Here is an 18,019-nt window from a genome sequence, read left to right as displayed (position 1 = left end):
AATAAGGATGCCACAAGAATCAATACTGGGGTGCCAAGTCAATACCACAATTTCAAAAATGATACCAACACTGTTGAGTTTAGTATCAGTAGTAAAGACACAACTTGATCGCTCAGTCTGTCAGTAGGTTTTGTTATTCTTATATATCCTCAGTCTTTATGTTTTAATCTTGCAACAGTCATGTCAGTCAAACTAAGAGCACATGATATAACATTATAGTTATTGTCACAAGAGGGCATTTCATACAGTTCCTTTAATTTGCAGTGAGTATTTTATTGATTTATTCCTTTTTAACCCCTCCCTTTTTCTGGCTATAGATCAGTATTGCACTTGTAACTCAGTGTTCTTAGTCTGCAGCCTAAATTTTTCAAATATAGGCATCTGTGCAGAATGGGATTTCTGTTTTGCCATGGTATCAAATCAGGTACCGAGATTTGTGGAGTTTCAAAAGCGTTGGTGTTAGCTACCTAAACTCTGGTATGGTGACATCCTTGCTCATGAAACCCTCTCCTCACATACATGAGATAGATGGAGGAGCAGTTTATTGTGGTATTTCCATGGCTGTAGGCTCCATTAGAAAAAGAGGAGTTTCTTGCATGGCAACAGGATTTGGAAGCAGATGACAAAGGGTCAGCTTTAGACCGGCCGACCGTCTTTCGCTGGACCGGAGATGGCAAGGAGGTCTATCTATCGGGATCTTTCAACAACTGGGCCAACAAGATTCCCCTTATCAGGAGGTGAGTGAACAGTCAGGCCATTGGGGATGCTGTACTTAAGGGACACATGTAGAGTAAGATTTTTTTTCTTTTCATTTTTGTTTACCTGGCACTGTTTGTGTTACAGTCTTTCAACTGATAAGCTGTCTTACCATTCCTCATTGAAGCTGCCAATGCTTATTAATATGTCTGAGAACTGATGAAAATGTAAGAAGTCATTCATAAAACATTTGAGGAGCAGATTTAGAAAGTAGGGATGCGTGACAATATCGGCACATCATCTGTGTCTGCCGTTATCGACTTTAAAATGAAATATCAGTATTGGTCTGAAGTGGACATTTTTGCCAATATCACATATCAATATGTGAAATAGTGGGTTACCACAATAATAGTAGCCATAATAATATGTTAATTCCACTACAGGAAAAACTTGATTTTCTCTGCAGTTAGATGTAAAACATCTGTGCATATATTGGCAAGCAGCAATCAGCGAAAAGAGTTGGAAAATATCGGCATATTGGATATCAGCATAAACTCTAATATACTATATCCCTAGTAGAAACCTTTGTAGCTGGTGGGGAAAAAAATACACAGGATTCCCTCTAAGCTAGTAAAAATATTAATGTGGACAAAGTGTAAGACACAGTCTGGCCAGTATGAGCAGTATCATCAATCAGGGGCAATTTGACCTCAGTAGTTTAATCCCCCAGAAAATCATTTTAATTAAATTTGTTAACTAAGTTTATATGTCAGGTACTTTATTTGTCTTGTTGATAACCTAAATATCCCTTTAAATAAAACATAACCTCCCCCATTCACCCCCCTTATACATCAAAAGTCTTGTGGGAATCATACCTTTCCCTCCCAAATGTCTCATGAACAATCAGTGGTTCTCTCACTGCTACAGGTTTGGTTATGTTCTCTTAGGGCCCTAAAGCAGATGGAGATTTTCTGACGATTATAAATGACATGTCATAGTTCCATATTGTTATCCAAAACATCTAAAATAATTTTTTTGTAAAATGATGACATGTCCTATATATTTTCTGTACAGCTACAAAAGCCCGGGGTCAAATTGACCCCAAAGAAACAGATGTGTAAAAAATATGTACAGGATATTGAAAACACATCGTCACGTTCATATGTTTAGCCACTTGTCCCCATTAGATTATGAAAAGTCATGAAATATGAAGCAAAAAATGATGTTAATCATGTATTTAGAGATGTTAAACATTGATTAGGGCCATGTTGACCCCAGAGATAATAGAGGGGTTGTAGAGATAGCAAAAGTAGATAACATGAGCATCCTAACTTCCCATAATCAAATACTAAAACCTGTCCTATCTTTTATTGCTTTTACAGAACCAACACAATGTCAGCATGTGGAACTTGTGTACAGAAAGGCTTATGGGAGATCAAACAACGCACTGCCCACTGGTGCAGTGCTGCTGGCTAATCAAAAGTTTCTGTCAGGGAAAAAAACAGCGATTAAAAACTAATGTTTAGTTCCATGAGATGAGAAAAGTAGTGTCGGTTGCTAGGTAACAGGCATGAAAGTTGATAGCCAGTGTTATTTTGAGTGTTTAGGATTTCTTGAAGTCCCCATGAAATGACCTCACATGACTTCTACTTCCTGTAAAACAGAGCATCTTAAATAATGACATCATCCTGCACTATTGGGTGTAAATTATAATGTCAAGCAATAAAACCTGCACTAATCTTTAAACATACTCTCTCATCCACCTATCCCTTCAAATAAAACAGCGTTGCTCTCCCAGACTAATACCCTGTTGGCGCTATGTCCTGCCCAAACATCCTGTTTCAACAGGAAATAAATAAAATCAACAAAGTACAAGTCCATTTCATGGCATCTGTAACCTGAGATCAGGTAGGATGAAGAAAGAAAGGAGGGGATTCTTAAAATTAGTTAGGATTTGCTTCTGTAATGCAAAATTTGGGAAAAAAATCATATCTTAGACTGTTCCTATCTTAAGATTTAAAATAGGAAGTTATTTAGGCTATAGCTGTGTTCTGTGGCGTGTGTGCTTAATGTGTTCTTTTGTCCTCTTTCAAAGTCAGAATAACTTCGTGGCCATCGTTGACCTGCCTGAAGGGGAGCATCAGTACAAGTTTTATGTGGATGGCCAGTGGACCCACGACCCAACCGAGGTCAGCACACATTCTTGACCCTAACCTCAAAGGAAGACAGACTTTTTGTCAAACAAGCTCTTTGATCAACTCACCATTGATCATGCAGCTTCAAGAGCTGCTGCAGGTGTGAAGAGTTTTGTTTTTGTGCTGCAGTGCATAATAAGCCCTTCTCAAATTTGATTCTTTGTACTGGGGAAGGTCCTGTAATTTTAATTATCATCGTTAGCATCTGTAAAATTGATTCAGTGCAAATCTGCGTGGCTAAAATTTTCAGGAAGTTGGGAATGCAACTGAACTGTTATTTTTTGGTAAATGCAGAGGTCATCTGATAATAGTAATCACATTTTAATTAACCTTACGATCTAATAATGTTTTGATGGGCGGGCAGATAATCCAAACAACATGTGCACAAACTCAGCTGTGCATGGTGATGTGCTAATCCTGAGAGCAGTAATTTAAGGGAAAATCACAGAAATATTTTATTCTGTTTGATTTTTCTCCTGTATAAGAGAATAAGGTAACAAAATTATATTGACTTATCATATGTTTGTTAAAGTGTTTGCATGTGTGGAAACTGAAATAAAACCTGGTGACATTCAGGTCAGTGTGTTGTCATTGTCACTGTCACTGTGCTTGTTTTGTTGCACAGTCATGCTTTACTTATCAAACAGTGAGTCTGTTGTATTTGGCTGGTTTGTTTTTTGTGTGTGTGTTTAGTTGTGAATTGACGATGTCACGCTTCCTTGCAGCCAGTTGTAACCAACCAGCTCGGCACAGTCAACAATGTCATCCAGGTGAAGAAAACTGACTTTGAGGTGTTTGACGCCCTCATGGTGGACTCACAGAAATGCTCTGACATGTCAGGTGACCACTCACTACGCCTCATTACGTCTGCTTTGTTTAAATTGATTTCTCTTAAGTACAAGGCCCCTTTGCAGGTCTAGAGAGTCTCTGAGAGTATGAAATGTGAATTTTAGTATTCCCAGGCCTTTAATTGACAAAAGTGTTAAGTATGAAAATATTTTGTTGCTAAGACTCATATATACATGACCACCTTCAGCCCACTTTTATTTCATAGATTATATTTGATAGGGAAGAATAATTCTCAGATAAAGCCATGATTGTAGCAAAGTAGCAGTGAATATTTTGAATACAAACTACAGTTTTCAAACCAAGTCAAGAAATTCTAGTTTGTTTTTTTGTGATTTTTCTTCATTTTCAGTCATGCCCTTAAAGTCTTTCTCTTCTTTTTTTTTTTTAAGACCTTTCCAGCTCCCCTCCTGGACCGTATCATCAGGATGCCTATGTCCCAAAACAGGAGGAAAAGTTTAAGTCTCCCCCCATACTCCCGCCTCACCTGCTACAGGTCATCCTCAACAAAGACACTGGAATTTCTGTAAGTACTCAGGATGCATTTTTGACCCCTTTTATAATAATTTTAGAGTTTTGGACACACATCTCCCACACACTGCCACTTCAGATTCTCTTAACTGTTTCCCTGCCCATTCTTTCTGGCTTTGTGTGCATGTGTGTGTGTTTGTGTGTGCTGCTATTATCACACCATTGACATGTTTTAGTAGGAGGAGTCCATCCCTGTTTAACTTACTTGGAGTCAATTCCAACTCCTTTTCTCCCCTCTCTCTTTCCATATATAGTGTGACCCTGCGTTACTCCCAGAGCCCAACCACGTCATGCTTAACCACCTCTATGCTCTCTCCATTAAGGTAAGAATGCATGTTAACTACATCACACCAACAAAGTGATACTAAACGCTTATTTCCAAAAATGATTAGCTTTGTTAACATTTGTAATAGAAGGTGGGAACTGTTGCTGGTAATAGCAAATTTGCATGTGGTTGCGGCGCAAAGTCAGCTGAAAGAATAACTGAAGGACAAATGCTGAACTTTTTCTACAGTACATTGCGACAAGAGAAACAAACTAAAAATTCAGATGGTTAGGTTGCACTATATCTAAAAAGAAAAAAAAAGCATGCAAGCAGGGCAAACTTCTACACCGCACACATTATTCTCCGTAAGCGTTGGCAGCCGATCAGATAGCCAGTTATTGATTCTTTTCCAGCAGGCTACTTTTTGTTTTTAATGTGGGTGTTTCTCCTTAAAGCCATATTGATCTCTGAGGCTTTGAAGCTGCGATCAAACATACCTGTCCACACCTCATTTTTGGAAGAAATGGATTTGGGGAGAAAAACGTTGCTCCTCTAGCATCTCATCCCATCCGATAGGGCTTCTTGTTGTGAAAATAAACATATCTGAATGTCTGTTTTCTAATATTTTAGCCTTTTATGGCTGTGGGCATGCTGATGTTTACATATTTTTCCATCTGCACAGTTAATAACATTTTTAATAGTAAGAATGATAACTTTGTTACACCAACCTGGGTGCAGAGAGAGTGGTATTGCTGCCAGTGAGCCAGCGGTGCTCTGCACGTCCTCACATGGCTCATGTGAATCTTTGCCTCAAGCATGCATCTCATTAAGTCTCAGAATTGTTTATTGGTATGTTTTTTTTCTTGTTATGTTGGTTATGGTTTTCTCTCCATGTTACCTTTTTCCACCACAGGATGGAGTTATGGTGCTTAGTGCCACACACCGCTACAAGAAGAAGTATGTCACCACCTTATTATATAAGCCCATCTGACTGAAGACTCCAGTCTTGTTAATCCTATCATAGTGTGTTACTGTACACTGAGTCTACAAAATATTCCAGGTCCACCTGCTTTCTCCATAATGTAGAAAGGCCATGTGAATCCAGGCATATATCCCTTATGGAGTTCACCTGTAAACTCTATATTCTGTTTTGAAGACAAAGGTCTAAATGAGGTAAAGAGAGGGAGACAGGTTGAATAAGAAGTTACAAGCTGGTGGAAAATAAACATCGACATGATTTCAGGCAGTTTTCAGTATTAATGTTCACAAAATGCTTTGCAGTAATACATAGAAGCCCACAATATACATCAGAATTATTTAATGATAAAACAGACATGTACAATTAAACTGTGACAGGTACAAAGGGAAAAAAAGCTTGTCAGGAAAAACATCTTTTAAGAGGTAACTTTGCTGTGCAGTATGTGATATCTGAACCCTATTAGCAGTCCTGAAAATAAGGTGCGCTTTGTGGAGACCTTTTGAGATATAATGATATAAACCAATAGGCTGCCAATTCATTCAGAACAGCCAGTTGCTGTTTTCAGTGCTTTGAAAAAAAAAAGGGATCTGGGTAGCAATGGCCTAACGATGAAGATCTTAGGTGGATCTGTGAGTCATAAGGGGGTTAAAAGATCTGAGATATTTTGTACACTCATTGTATATTATTATTTACATCTGTTTAGGATGATAAATGTCACTCAGTCACTCCAATCCTCCTTAATCTGCCTCGTTTTTGTTCTCTCACTGCCCTCTATAGTTTTCAGTAATAGTAGCCTTGCTTCGTAGACATAGAGAGGCAATAATAATAAGGTACAACACTAGGACATGTCTGTATTTAAAACACATGTATATGTGATGTGGGGGTTGTTGGGAAATCTGAGTGAAAATATATGGAGAAATCACAGGCTTGTGAGATGCATGAATTTGCCTTCCCTTGGTGACATAAAATCTCTCCATTCGATGCGAAGACGGGAAAGGCACAAACACGGTGTGAATGTGATGTTAAGGTTTCATCAGACAGAGGACTTTAACTGCAATAGTTTTTCACAACATTTTTTTCCTATTTATCCGTAATTGGAGGAATGATATTTAGTCAACACCACACAGTGCACAGTAACCAAACCACTTTGTATAATTTGTATATTTGTTTGGTTTTTGTTTAGTATTCATAGAATTTACCACTGTGGTTAATGTAGTGTCTGACAACTCCCTTTATATAGACAATGGCAGTATTGTGGCCAAGTTCATTTCAGTCAACACTGAGGCGAGAACAAGGTGTGGCTTAGCTGATAGGGAACTGGGATCAAAGCCAGACTGACAAGCTGAGTCTTTATTCAGGAATGAATTTGGCCTAAACTTTACAATCACAACATTAGTTTTGTAATTCAATGCTAAACATCCACTTTTAAATCAGAATGTACACATAGTGAGGTTTAGGTGCTCAACTCAGCACAATACCTGAAATATCAGAGGAATAATGTTTAGTTCATTAATGAATCAAAGCTAATTTAGTGTTTCTTGAACTACTGATGCACTATACTACTGATACTTTAGTGGTATAACAATTTCTCTTCTTTTAAACAGCGTAATTCTGTGAAAGTAATGAAAGATATGAGTGTAACACTAAATCGCTGATGATACCATGCTGGCAGACTGAACATGACAGCACTGGTTTGTGCCATGGAAAGTGCCAGCTGATAGTGGTTGTGAAATAGGCTGTGTTTTTTCGATTGGAGTGGCCCACTGAGGGCGTACAGCAGCGGCACAAGAAACTCCACTATAATTAAAGAAACAGTCTTGCCCTTTTGCACAGTAACAGTACCTGCTCCTACAAAGAAATATCTCAGACCAATTCCTGCTTTTTCAGTCAAAAAAAAAAAAAAAAAGATAATCAAGACAAAGAATGGAGAGATCAGGTCAAATACCATATCAGATCCTTGAGTTTTTCTCTTAAGCGGGTCAAGGGACCAAAATGAGGCTGAAGGACAATACTGATCAAGGAGTCGGCACAAGAACATGTGACTGACGTTTTTTTGTTATAATGGAGATATTTTTGACTATATTGTTCATAGTCAGTGCTTATTTCAAAGGAAGTTTGAAGGATTGCAATATGTTTTGAGTTGAAGACTCTGTGTAGTATTTTCACATATCAGTATGTCATTGGCAAATTAACCACATTAACATAGTGTAATTACCATAAACAAATGAGACCATGGTGAAGATGATTGGCAGCCTCTCTCTCATGTCAGCGGTGCAGTGTTTGATCTACACCGCATGCATCTTGGCCCTCTAAAAATCATGAATGACCCGCTACAACTTGATTCATGGATCCAATCGACTTTCTCCCAGATTGTTTTTGGGGAAAAAAAACATTCAGTATTAGGCGATAAATAAGAGTTTTGGGGGTCACTCGGACTTGCAGTATCACCAAGGCACAAATCTCCATGCGGAACAGATTGGAGGCTGCAGCAGACTGCCTCTTCTTTTTGTTCACAAGTGCAGGACAACAGCTGGAGAATTATGGAAATGAGGAGGTGGACTGCAAGTTAAAACCAGATAAATCAATAAATAAAAATCTCTGACACTGCCTGGGTGTCAAACTCAGCCAGGAGAGACCACACTGGAATGTATTCCTACATGGCAGGGCCATGGAGGTGTGCAGGCTGGGAGATGTTTGTTTTCATAAATTAGTGGAGGGAGAGAGCATCATGTCGTAATGCCATAAAGAAACAAACATTAGAGGTTGGAACTTCATGTGAAAAGAAAAGTCAGAGCTATAGCAAAAAGAAAGAAAAAAAATCTATCTAACTTTGCAGTACATTTATTAATCTTTTAAACAATGTTTTAATAAAAAAAATATGCTTATAGATTTGTTAGGTGAGGGAGGGGAAAATCTAAGCTAATGTTATAAAGAAATGTATTGAGGATTAGGAGAGGGAATTAATTTATTTTCAATAAGAGAAAAAATGTTAAACTAAAGTTAAAGTTCTTGAAATTAACTGAATGAATAAGTTCAAATTCACCTCTTTTGTGACTCCCTGGCATTTGACAATGACCCTCCAAAAACAGTATGTGGTTTAGCTAATCCCCTTTAAATAAATCCTGGATCAAACACTGACGCTTTGTTGAGGCTACACTCTCTCAAACCCCATTGCCTGCTCTCACAAAGAGGATGTTGCTGCCTGTCCCTCCTCTCTGGTGTCGATTGTTGCTGCAGCCCTCTTTCTGTTTTGTGCTGTAAATTGGTCTCCATTTGTGTCTAAAATCCAGCAGATTTCACCGCATTCATGCAGAGGCTGGCGGGGGCTGATAATCTTCTCTATGATGGTCTCGTTTCTGGGGTAATTGTGCTAATGTCTTAAAATGAAAGTGCTAATGATTTATCGATGTTAAAATGTCAAGTACCATCTACATGTAGTAGAATTTCTGTTGATGTAACCCTTTGAACCACACTGGAGTATACACTTTCCATTTGTGAGAGATTTCTATTAAAGATTAAATTATGAATTCATATGCAGTTTGTTGTTTTATTGCAGTTAATTGGGGTCTGCCTGACGTGATTAAAATACAACAATACATACATGCAATAACACTTCCCTTCTTCCATTTCACTTTATTCTTTTTTTTTTTTTAAGAGAAATACAGAATCATCACAGACTACACTTTTTTAAATTTTATTTTTAAATTTTTATTGCATTCTTTTCTATTATTTGTACTAATAGTAATAGTAATATTGTTAATAATATAATTTTCTTTTTGCTGGCATAACAGAGAAATGGCAATATATATATTTTCGCAACACATGCAATACATGCATTAAATGGACTGCAGCACACTTTATTCAGTGTAAGTTCAGATTATTCAATGCAAGTTCAGGATTCATTAGTTGTGGCAGTTGACTGATTGTGTTAAACATTTGTGTTCATCCACCCTTGCACAAACAGCCTTGTGTTCATGCAGCTTGTGTAATACTGCTCATGATTTCCAGTCATCCTGTGGCGAATGAATTTGCTGCAACCCACGCTGATGGGCAGCCGGTGTGTGTGTGTGCCGCCCCTAGCTGGGACGCTCCACTACGCCATCATACTGTCTCTTCCTGTAGTCTTTTCTTTCAAAAATGAAAACATCTTTACGGTCAAAGTGAACAATAGGCTGTGATTTGTATTTCATATGTGTGTGTTCAAATGTTCCGCCTGATAACACACTCCCCCTCCTCTCCATACGGGGATATCTCAGAAAATTAATGATGTGGATGTGCTGGCATGACTGTATAGCCATAATAAACAAAAGCCTCAGTCCACACAGGCTTGCACAGACAGAGTCAGCAGAGAAAAGTTACTTCCTCCTCCTCCTCCTCTATTAAGCACGGTCAGCCTTTGAGTCGCTCTGGCTCTCTCTCAGTACAGTGTTACATAAGACGTCATTATAAAACTATAACATAGACTCTTGCCTCCTCTTTAACCATACCAGTGATTTTGCATGTTGCATGTAATAGCTATAAAATAATAATAATGAAAACAATAATGATGATAATGACGGCTTACGTTTATATAGCACTTTATCCAGATACTCAAAGCACTTTTATAATAAAGGAAGGTAACTTACCTCAATCAACTTATAATCTTTATGCTTCTGCAAATCTTATCCCGAGTCAAGCAGCTGTATTTCATAACTCCAATATAATTTCTCATACCTTATCTCCAGTCATTGGTTTCCTTTCATTCTGCGGTGATATGAAAATGAACTTTCAGAGACATCAAACTTTCTTCACATCAGTATTCAATCACTGTAACAAAGTCATCTATGTTAGTTTTCCCTAAAAGCAGCAGTGGCAATGATATTGTTAGCCACAGAAGCAAAACATTTTAGGTTGTTTCAACCAGAAATGTAATATTTAAAAATTGCCATGGGATTCTGATTATATGTTGTGAAATATTTAGGACGCACGTGTGATTTGCAGAAGGTTTTGTTGCAATATAAAGTGTGGGTAAATTGTAGTAAACAAACGGGCTAAACATTCAAAACTACTAATATGGGATTTGATCTGACTGTATCTGACCATTATTGTGCATCCTTTTCTGACTCAGCCTCAGCTCCCTTCTTTGTTGCAGAGAAAGAAATGTTATCTTATCTCTGAACCGTCTGAGACGTTTATTAGGCACTATAATAGTCCTATCATCTCCAACTCATCCCTTCTCAGGCAATTACACCTCAGATAGACTTTTTTTTTTTTTTTTTTTACTCTTGTTAGAAAAGTTTCATCTAAGCACAAATGTCAGTGGAGAACAGAGGATGTAACTCCTCTAAAGGGAAACTGAAGGAAAGCTGAAGCTATGTGGAGGAAATCAAGTCCATCTTGACATTTATAAAACATCTCTATTCTCAACAGAGCGATTATGAACTCCCCACGTTCCTACTTTTTCTAATTTGATAGCTGGCAGTAAGACTAATCCTTGTGTTCTTCTCTCATCAATTAACAAGCCCATAAAATCCTGCTCCAAAGAGTTCTCCTGACACTTTCTCCACATCTCTGTGTGATCAGTATGCAGCTTTCTTCAGAGAGAGGATAAAAAAAAAAAAAAAAATCACTAAGGGTATTAATAATCACATTCGTTAGCCCCAGCCTGGGGACTCTCTCTTCTTTTGTCTGCTACTGACAGGGAAATGCTTAGAATTGAGGTTTTGCAACTTAAACCCAGAGCATGCTCTCTTGATCCCATCCCATCCAAGCTGAGTTTTTGGTTGTCATAAGGGTGACATGCTGGTGATTAGAAACCAATCTCTGTGCAATGGTATCTTCCTTGGTGCACTTGAAATTGCCCTCTTGAAGAAAAGCAATCTCAGCTCTTAAAACTTTTCAGCCAATGTGAAGCTCCCTGAGCAAAATTCACTGAGAAACTTGTTTTGTTTTTACAGAGACTTTTTTTTTTTTCTTATCTTAACCGTAACAGTATTTCAGTGAAATTCCAATCCGGTCTACGTTCTCACCACGGCACTTGAAAGTTTGTTTGAAATTCTTCATTAGGAATATCCCCTTGAGATGTACTATCAGGTTTTCAAAGGGATCCTCAAAAGTTTAAAAGTTTTAAGTTGTATATGAACTGAGAATGACCTTGGATGATTGGAAGCCTGGAGAATTTTAGTTCTTCAAGTGCAGCTTTTGATACTGTTGATTTTAGTTACTGGAGCAGAGGCCCAGAGTGCAAAGGTACACTCCAAGTTAAGATCCTTGGTGTTTAAGCCCCAAGCCAGAAACCTTGGCATGGCTTTCGACCCAAATTTGGATTTTGAAGCACACATCAGAAATATCACCAAAGCTGCCTTTTTTTCCACTTAAGGAATATTGCCAGATTGCAGCTGCTCCTCTCCTGGGAAGACACTGAAAAACTCATACCTGCTTTTATGTCTAACAGATTGGACTACCTAAGAAAACCTTACATGATCTGCAGATTGTCGAAAATGCAGCAGCAAGGGTGCATACCAGAACCAGAAGAGGAACACACTACATCTGGGTTTACGTCTCTGGTTAGTTTCAGAAAACCAGATTACATTTTAGACATGTTTGTCAGGTATTTCCTCTCTAGATCCCACCAATCCAACACTCCAACACTGGCCTTGGCGAAGCAGGAGACCCTGAAGGGATCAGAGTCGGTTGATAGTTGGAGGCAAAATCAGAAATCGTTACCGTACAGCCAAGCCTTTTCACTGTGATCCTTTTTTTTCTATTTAATATTATCATTTTATTATTTCTCCTTTTATGTCTTTTTTTGTTAATTTATTTCAATGCTTTTTCCTATACCTGAGTATGTTCAATTCCGAGAGTGCTAAGCGAGACTGGTAATTTGCACTGTATAATTATAGAGTCTGCTCTATATTGTATTATGAGGGAACTGTACAGACATAGAGGGCCATTCTTTACTGCATGTGTTGGCATACAAGGTCATTCCTGTGCTGAAATAAAATCAATGTACAGATAGATTTTTGGGCTTTGTTGTCTGAACGCCCTCTCTCTTTAATGATCTGTAAAGTGCATCGCATTGCATTTGACTGTGCAAAATGAGTTGTGTAAGTGTAGTGTGGTTTACTTGGGTTTGTTGGGTTTCAGTTTAGTAAATCACTTTAAACAGACTGCCATGGTGATGTTACAGAGAAGAAAACACCTTCAAACTGCGCAGACAGACAGCACATCCTCAAGCTTACAATGTCTAACTTTTTACTTTGAGGCAATCAAGTGTGCTGTTACTGCTGCCCTCCTCCCCCTCAGCTGGGGCAAGTTCACTCTTGAACACTTGCCACTCATTTTGATTGGTTTTCTGATGAACTGTGTGGGATACTCTGGCACTGCTGGCTTCCTGCTGCCGGTAACAAACAGGTAAGTATCCTGCCCGTCCTGCAATATGCAAACAAGCTCTGCTTCTGAGCCCTTTCATCAATTTCTGAATACACAAACAAGCAATGCCAGTGTTCACCCATGTTTTTGTATTTGTGTATGATCTGCCACACATTTAGCGTCTGTGTAGTTTCATTGCTTACCGTTGTCTGCCATTATTTTTGTTATGAAATCCCCCTATTGTGGTTGTTAGTCTCGCCTTGATTGCCACAAAGCAGTTCACTGTTGACCGCAACCACACAGCATACACCACAGCAGATGGTGTATCAGACATCATTGTAAAGCCAGTCACTCGCAAATGGGAGAAAATAGACATGCACACACAGCGTGCCAGCCTGATACAGACATACTGACTCTCTTCTACTGATAATGTATTATACACACTATTTATTCTCAGAGGACAAACTGATTCAGCTGGAAGCATGTCTTAATCGCCAACCCCATAAGAGATGCACCACTTTCACACAGTAGAACAAAAGAAATATCCTCACATGAAAAGTGCACCTGTTTGAGTTACTTGGCCGGTGACATTGTGAACACTAGGCTCTTCCTCAGACTTTTGAAAAGTACAGAGTACAGCTACCATCTTAAAGTCATGTGATCCACACAACAAAAGCATAATACAATCCAATAATTAACATCAGTCCAATTGTATAAGGCAACATATGTCCATATTATTATTATGATGATCTCAGTGAGAAGCAGCCAGTTTCCATGGGTTGTAAAGCATTAACTGCATTGCCATGCTGTCCCCTACATGAACTACAGCAAATTTATATTGGAGGATAGCTGGGGCACCTATGCACAAATAACAACTCTGAATATATGAAGAAAGAATGCCTGAAAATATTGTTAAAATCACCTTAATTTCTACAGAAAAGCTCTGTAAATCCACTTTATAATGTTATCCTCCTATTAGCATGAGGGCAAGTTCATATATTTTGATAAAAAAAAACAACAACAACAACAAAAAAAAAAAAACAGTAGTTTCAGAGGTAAATTCATCTATTAGGATCTATTCCAACATTTCAGTTAGCAAGGCACACACTCAAACACTGTGATCACCATACATGATAGTCTCTGGATCTATTTTCCATATAAGATATATTTTTGGCTGTATGCCTATAATCTTTGATGTGGAAAGCTTGCTCACCAGTTTTTCCCACCAAAGCAGTTTCAGGCCTTTTTTCTACATCCGGCTGGAGACGTGCTGAAATGCACCTATTTGTGATTACGTTATTCTATAGAACTGGGCATTGTCTCCTGTTGGGAAACAGTGATTCGTGAGCGGTCATTTCGCAGGCCACAGGATCTGATGAAACGCTTCTGGAGTATTTTAGGGTAAGTGTGTGTGTATGTGTGGAAAACTATGTGGGATGTTCGAGGATCATCAGATGCCTCCCACAGCGGGCCTGTCAAATCCTGTGGTAGGACCACAGATGACAGCTTTACTCTTTATCATTCATATTTTGCGCCACTCAGAGGAGGGTCATATTACAGACTTTCTGGAGAAGCTACCAGAGAAGCTGGGAGGCTTTACTGTAGATCATTTGTCACGAAACGGTTTTCATGATAATACTTTATGACAAATACTTTCCAGACAAGACAATGAATGGTTTAATTTCACTGTGATTCAGCTCACTAGAAATTATGATACAAAAAAGTGTGAGTGATTATTGTAATATTATATTTTAATCTCACCACTTTGAATCTGTCAGTGTTGTTGTATGATGTCTAAACGACTTAACAAAGATCTATTCATGTCAGTGTCCCCTAATGCAAAAATCACTTCAAGGAGTGTCTGTGGCTTAGTAAGAGTCAACTTGGGGATTATGAACAAAAAGTTTGGAAATCCCTGGATCAAGGTCTACCATGTAAACAGCTCACTCCCCAACCACAAGGGCAAAAGTTCGACTTCTCGTGCAACATCAGCAATGTGCTTAATTAACTTACCTGTTCCAGTGTTGTTGCACTAATTGGCTGACCCTGTGCCCCAACTAGATGTTAACAAAGAGATTTTTCCCACTTGGAGAATTAATTCATGAAATATTAACCAAATCAAACCTCTTAGATTAGATAGAATTTACAGTTGAAATACTAAGTCTTTGCACCTTTGTATATCTGTGTTTCTTTGAAAGGGAACGCTTATAGCTGCCGCTCAGTACAGGGAAAAGCTCTGCCCTTTTAGTGTGGGATTTTCCATGCGCTGATACATATGGTGGAAAATGGTACGCATCCATAGCACCATGGTTAAGGTATATTTGACTTCATTTTTATCTCTGTCTTTACGGAGATAAGAGGGCCCCTGACTGCATAACCTATGCTTACTGTGAATTATTTTTGGAATCACCTCTGCTTTGGTGAATGCTATTTTTAGCATTGTGCATGCATTTTTGCATGTGCAATAATAAAATAAAGGCTTTGCTGTCAATACACACACGCACAGATGCTATTTGTGAAGCATATGCTAGAAATTTACAGTTTGATTCTCTCTTATGTGAGTGATTATTGCAAATTAATTCTGTTGTTATTAAATTAGTTTATGTAAAAAACAGTGACACTGATAATATGAAGCTTGATGAGATGTTTCTTTGCCCTGTGCACTATTACACACTTGTGACAAGGCCAACAAGGCATTAATAGAAAACTAATAGAAATTTCAATGATGTAATGTGCCCTGTCAGCTGACTGAGTGCATGCAGGAGCACAGATGACAAATGTCTGGACGAAACGTCAAATAAGTGTGACAGCTGAGAGTTCATAGAGAACGTGGGAGTTTTTACCTGCTTTTACATATGCTGGTTTACATCTGCCCATTACACACCGTTCATTGCGTGCCAAATGTGACCATGTGCAACACAAACATCTGACAGCACATATCCCAAGGTCTCAGACTGGTTATAAAGAGGGCCCCATCTGAGACTGACAGCCAAGAGCTACTGCTCCGACTGACCACCGGACTCACAACATGAACTCTCTCCAGGCTGTTTTTCTCCTGGCTGTAGGCCTCTCCATCGGTGAGTTGCAGCTTTTAAATGCCTACGAGAATTTACTCAGGTGGAATTATTGTCACCTGCCGAAACTTTACCTACATAGAAGTACAATTACTGGTCAAAAAATCTGCTTAAGTAAAAGTAAAAAGTATCTCATTTAAAATATTCTCATAGTGAAGGTAGTTACTTTTCTTTTCTTTTCTTTTCTTTCTTTCTTTTTTTTTTTTTTTAGAAAAAAATATTGCTTGTGATTTTTTTCCATGCAGCACTAGACAGCAAATGGCTTTACAGTTGACCATTTTATGCTGGTGCAGTTTTGTTCAGGGAAAAGTACTAGAATTTGAAAATTCAGGCATTACAAAAACAGCGCACCAAAATTCGTTCATTCATAATGGTGGCCCAGTTTCTGCTGCTTATAGAGGGCTGACACCATTTGGACTCTGTTGTCATGGATGTGATTTTAAAATGTAAATGCCAAATAACTGATTTAAAAAAAAAAAAAAAAAAAAAAAAAATCCACAGAAGCTACTCAATTTAAAATGAGCATATTTAGTTACATCCGTGCTTTTCTCAGTTTCTAATGCTCTTGGCAAGCCTACAAAATGTGCACTCTGTGATGGATGTGATGTAGCTAAATAGAATGCTTCAGGCAAAATAAAAAGATAAATAAAAAAAATGCTTCTGGAAAAGTAAAATTACTCACTTAAAAATATACCCTAAAAAGTACAAATACATAAATAAGCTACTCAATTACAATAATGTGAGAATGTCTGTGAAGGTTCTCAGTCACCCATCCATTATCCAGTGAGAGTTGAATCGAGGGCAACTGGACTTTTTTGCAGATTCATCTACGAGAATCTAGAATGAAGTCAAGGATCTGCAAACAAGTCCGACTGTACTCAATTCAAATCCCCTTGGGTAGTAAGTAATGAGTATGTGTTAGGTTCATTTCATGCTTGTAAATCCCGATGATCACAATTACATGCATGATGGCTGCAGATATGCATATATTCTCAAATTTATAATATCTTTTCTCTGCTTTTGGTGTTACAGCCCAGGCTGGTTTGGACTACAGGGCACTAAACCAGTTCAGAGATATGATCCTGTGTACGATGCCCAATAGCTGGCCTATCCTTGACTACGCTGACTACGGCTGCTACTGTGGAAAGGGAGGCTCTGGGACCCCTGTGGATGACCTGGACAGGTCAGAGAAATACTGCTTCAGTCAATCTGTTCACTTTCACGCTGTATAAACATAGTTAACCCCATAATCTCCCCCTGCTTATTCCCTTGACTTGAAACAAACTGTGTTTGTCACAGGAAAAATGTATATTGTGTTGAACTCTGTAATGTATTTTTGACCATTAGGTGCTGCCAAGTGCATGATCAGTGTTACACTGATGCCATGCAGCATCCTGAGTGCTGGCCTGTGTTTGACAACCCTTACACTGAGCTCTACCACTACAGCTGTGACAAAGAGAACAAGAAGATCACCTGTGAGAGTGAGTACTATGATGTGGAAGTCTTTCTCAACCTTATGAGCTTTAGACACTGTTCTTGTGTGCAAACATTCTTGTTGTAATGTCCAGCAGGATGATGAAGCGACCTACTTTTGTAGGCTGATTCACAACCATTGTCCTTGCTCATTGTTTTATACATTATTTATCACTTCTTATCTTGATCAGCCTCTCTTCCAGGCATAATGGAGGCTAATCACCACTCAGATTCAATACTTGTTGTGTAATAAGATTAAGAATAAGAATAATAAAGTAATTACATGAATAAATAAAATACATTTAAGTAAGTAGCATCAGGTGAAAAAAAATGAAACTCAAACTTAACTTGGTGATCATTGACTGGTGATGAATTTTTTTTTAATCCACTTTTTGATTTACTATAACTTCACTGCTCTCTCCTCTGTCCAGGCAAAAATGACGCGTGCGAGATGTTCATCTGTGATTGTGACAGGAAGGCCGCCGAGTGTTTCGCCAGATCCGCCTGGATCCCTGAGCACGAGCACCTGCCCAGCGACCGCTGCCAATAGGGCCACTCAGCAACTACCAGAGGTTAAGAGTTTTGCTTCAAAATATCCATCATTTTATTT

General features: G+C 38.5%; 2 protein-coding genes across 4 annotated transcripts in view; both read left to right on the top strand.

Moving 5' to 3' along the window:
* prkab1a (protein kinase, AMP-activated, beta 1 non-catalytic subunit, a) overlaps nucleotides 1-9,043 on the top strand; it is an 11,539-nt gene extending 2,496 nt beyond the window's left edge. For 2 of the 3 annotated variants that reach the window (XM_030065313.1, XM_030065312.1), the window contains exons 3-8: nucleotides 568-737; nucleotides 2,792-2,885; nucleotides 3,617-3,731; nucleotides 4,130-4,263; nucleotides 4,523-4,591; nucleotides 5,447-9,043. In XM_030065313.1, the coding sequence (XP_029921173.1) occupies nucleotides 568-737; nucleotides 2,792-2,885; nucleotides 3,617-3,731; nucleotides 4,130-4,263; nucleotides 4,523-4,591; nucleotides 5,447-5,524 (660 nt within the window). In that variant the 3' untranslated portion in view covers nucleotides 5,525-9,043. The remainder of the gene's footprint in view (nucleotides 1-567; nucleotides 738-2,791; nucleotides 2,886-3,616; nucleotides 3,732-4,129; nucleotides 4,264-4,522; nucleotides 4,592-5,446) is intronic. The other variant, XM_030065315.1, reaches the window with a different exon arrangement.
* A 7,943-nt stretch (nucleotides 9,044-16,986) lies between these two features.
* Nucleotides 16,987-18,019, top strand: LOC115369089 (phospholipase A2-like). Its single transcript, XM_030065602.1, has 3 exons — nucleotides 16,987-17,119; nucleotides 17,284-17,417; nucleotides 17,841-18,019. The coding sequence occupies exons 1-3, from the start codon at nucleotides 17,013-17,015 to the stop codon at nucleotides 17,957-17,959; spliced, it is 360 nt and encodes a 119-aa protein (XP_029921462.1). The 5' UTR covers nucleotides 16,987-17,012; the 3' UTR covers nucleotides 17,960-18,019.

This window comes from Myripristis murdjan, chromosome 12 (genome assembly GCF_902150065.1).
Source record: "Myripristis murdjan chromosome 12, fMyrMur1.1, whole genome shotgun sequence".
NCBI classification, from domain to species: Eukaryota; Metazoa; Chordata; class Actinopteri; order Holocentriformes; family Holocentridae; genus Myripristis; species Myripristis murdjan.
The sequence above is the reverse complement of the archived record's forward strand: the minus strand, read 5'-3'. Positions and strand labels throughout refer to the sequence as shown.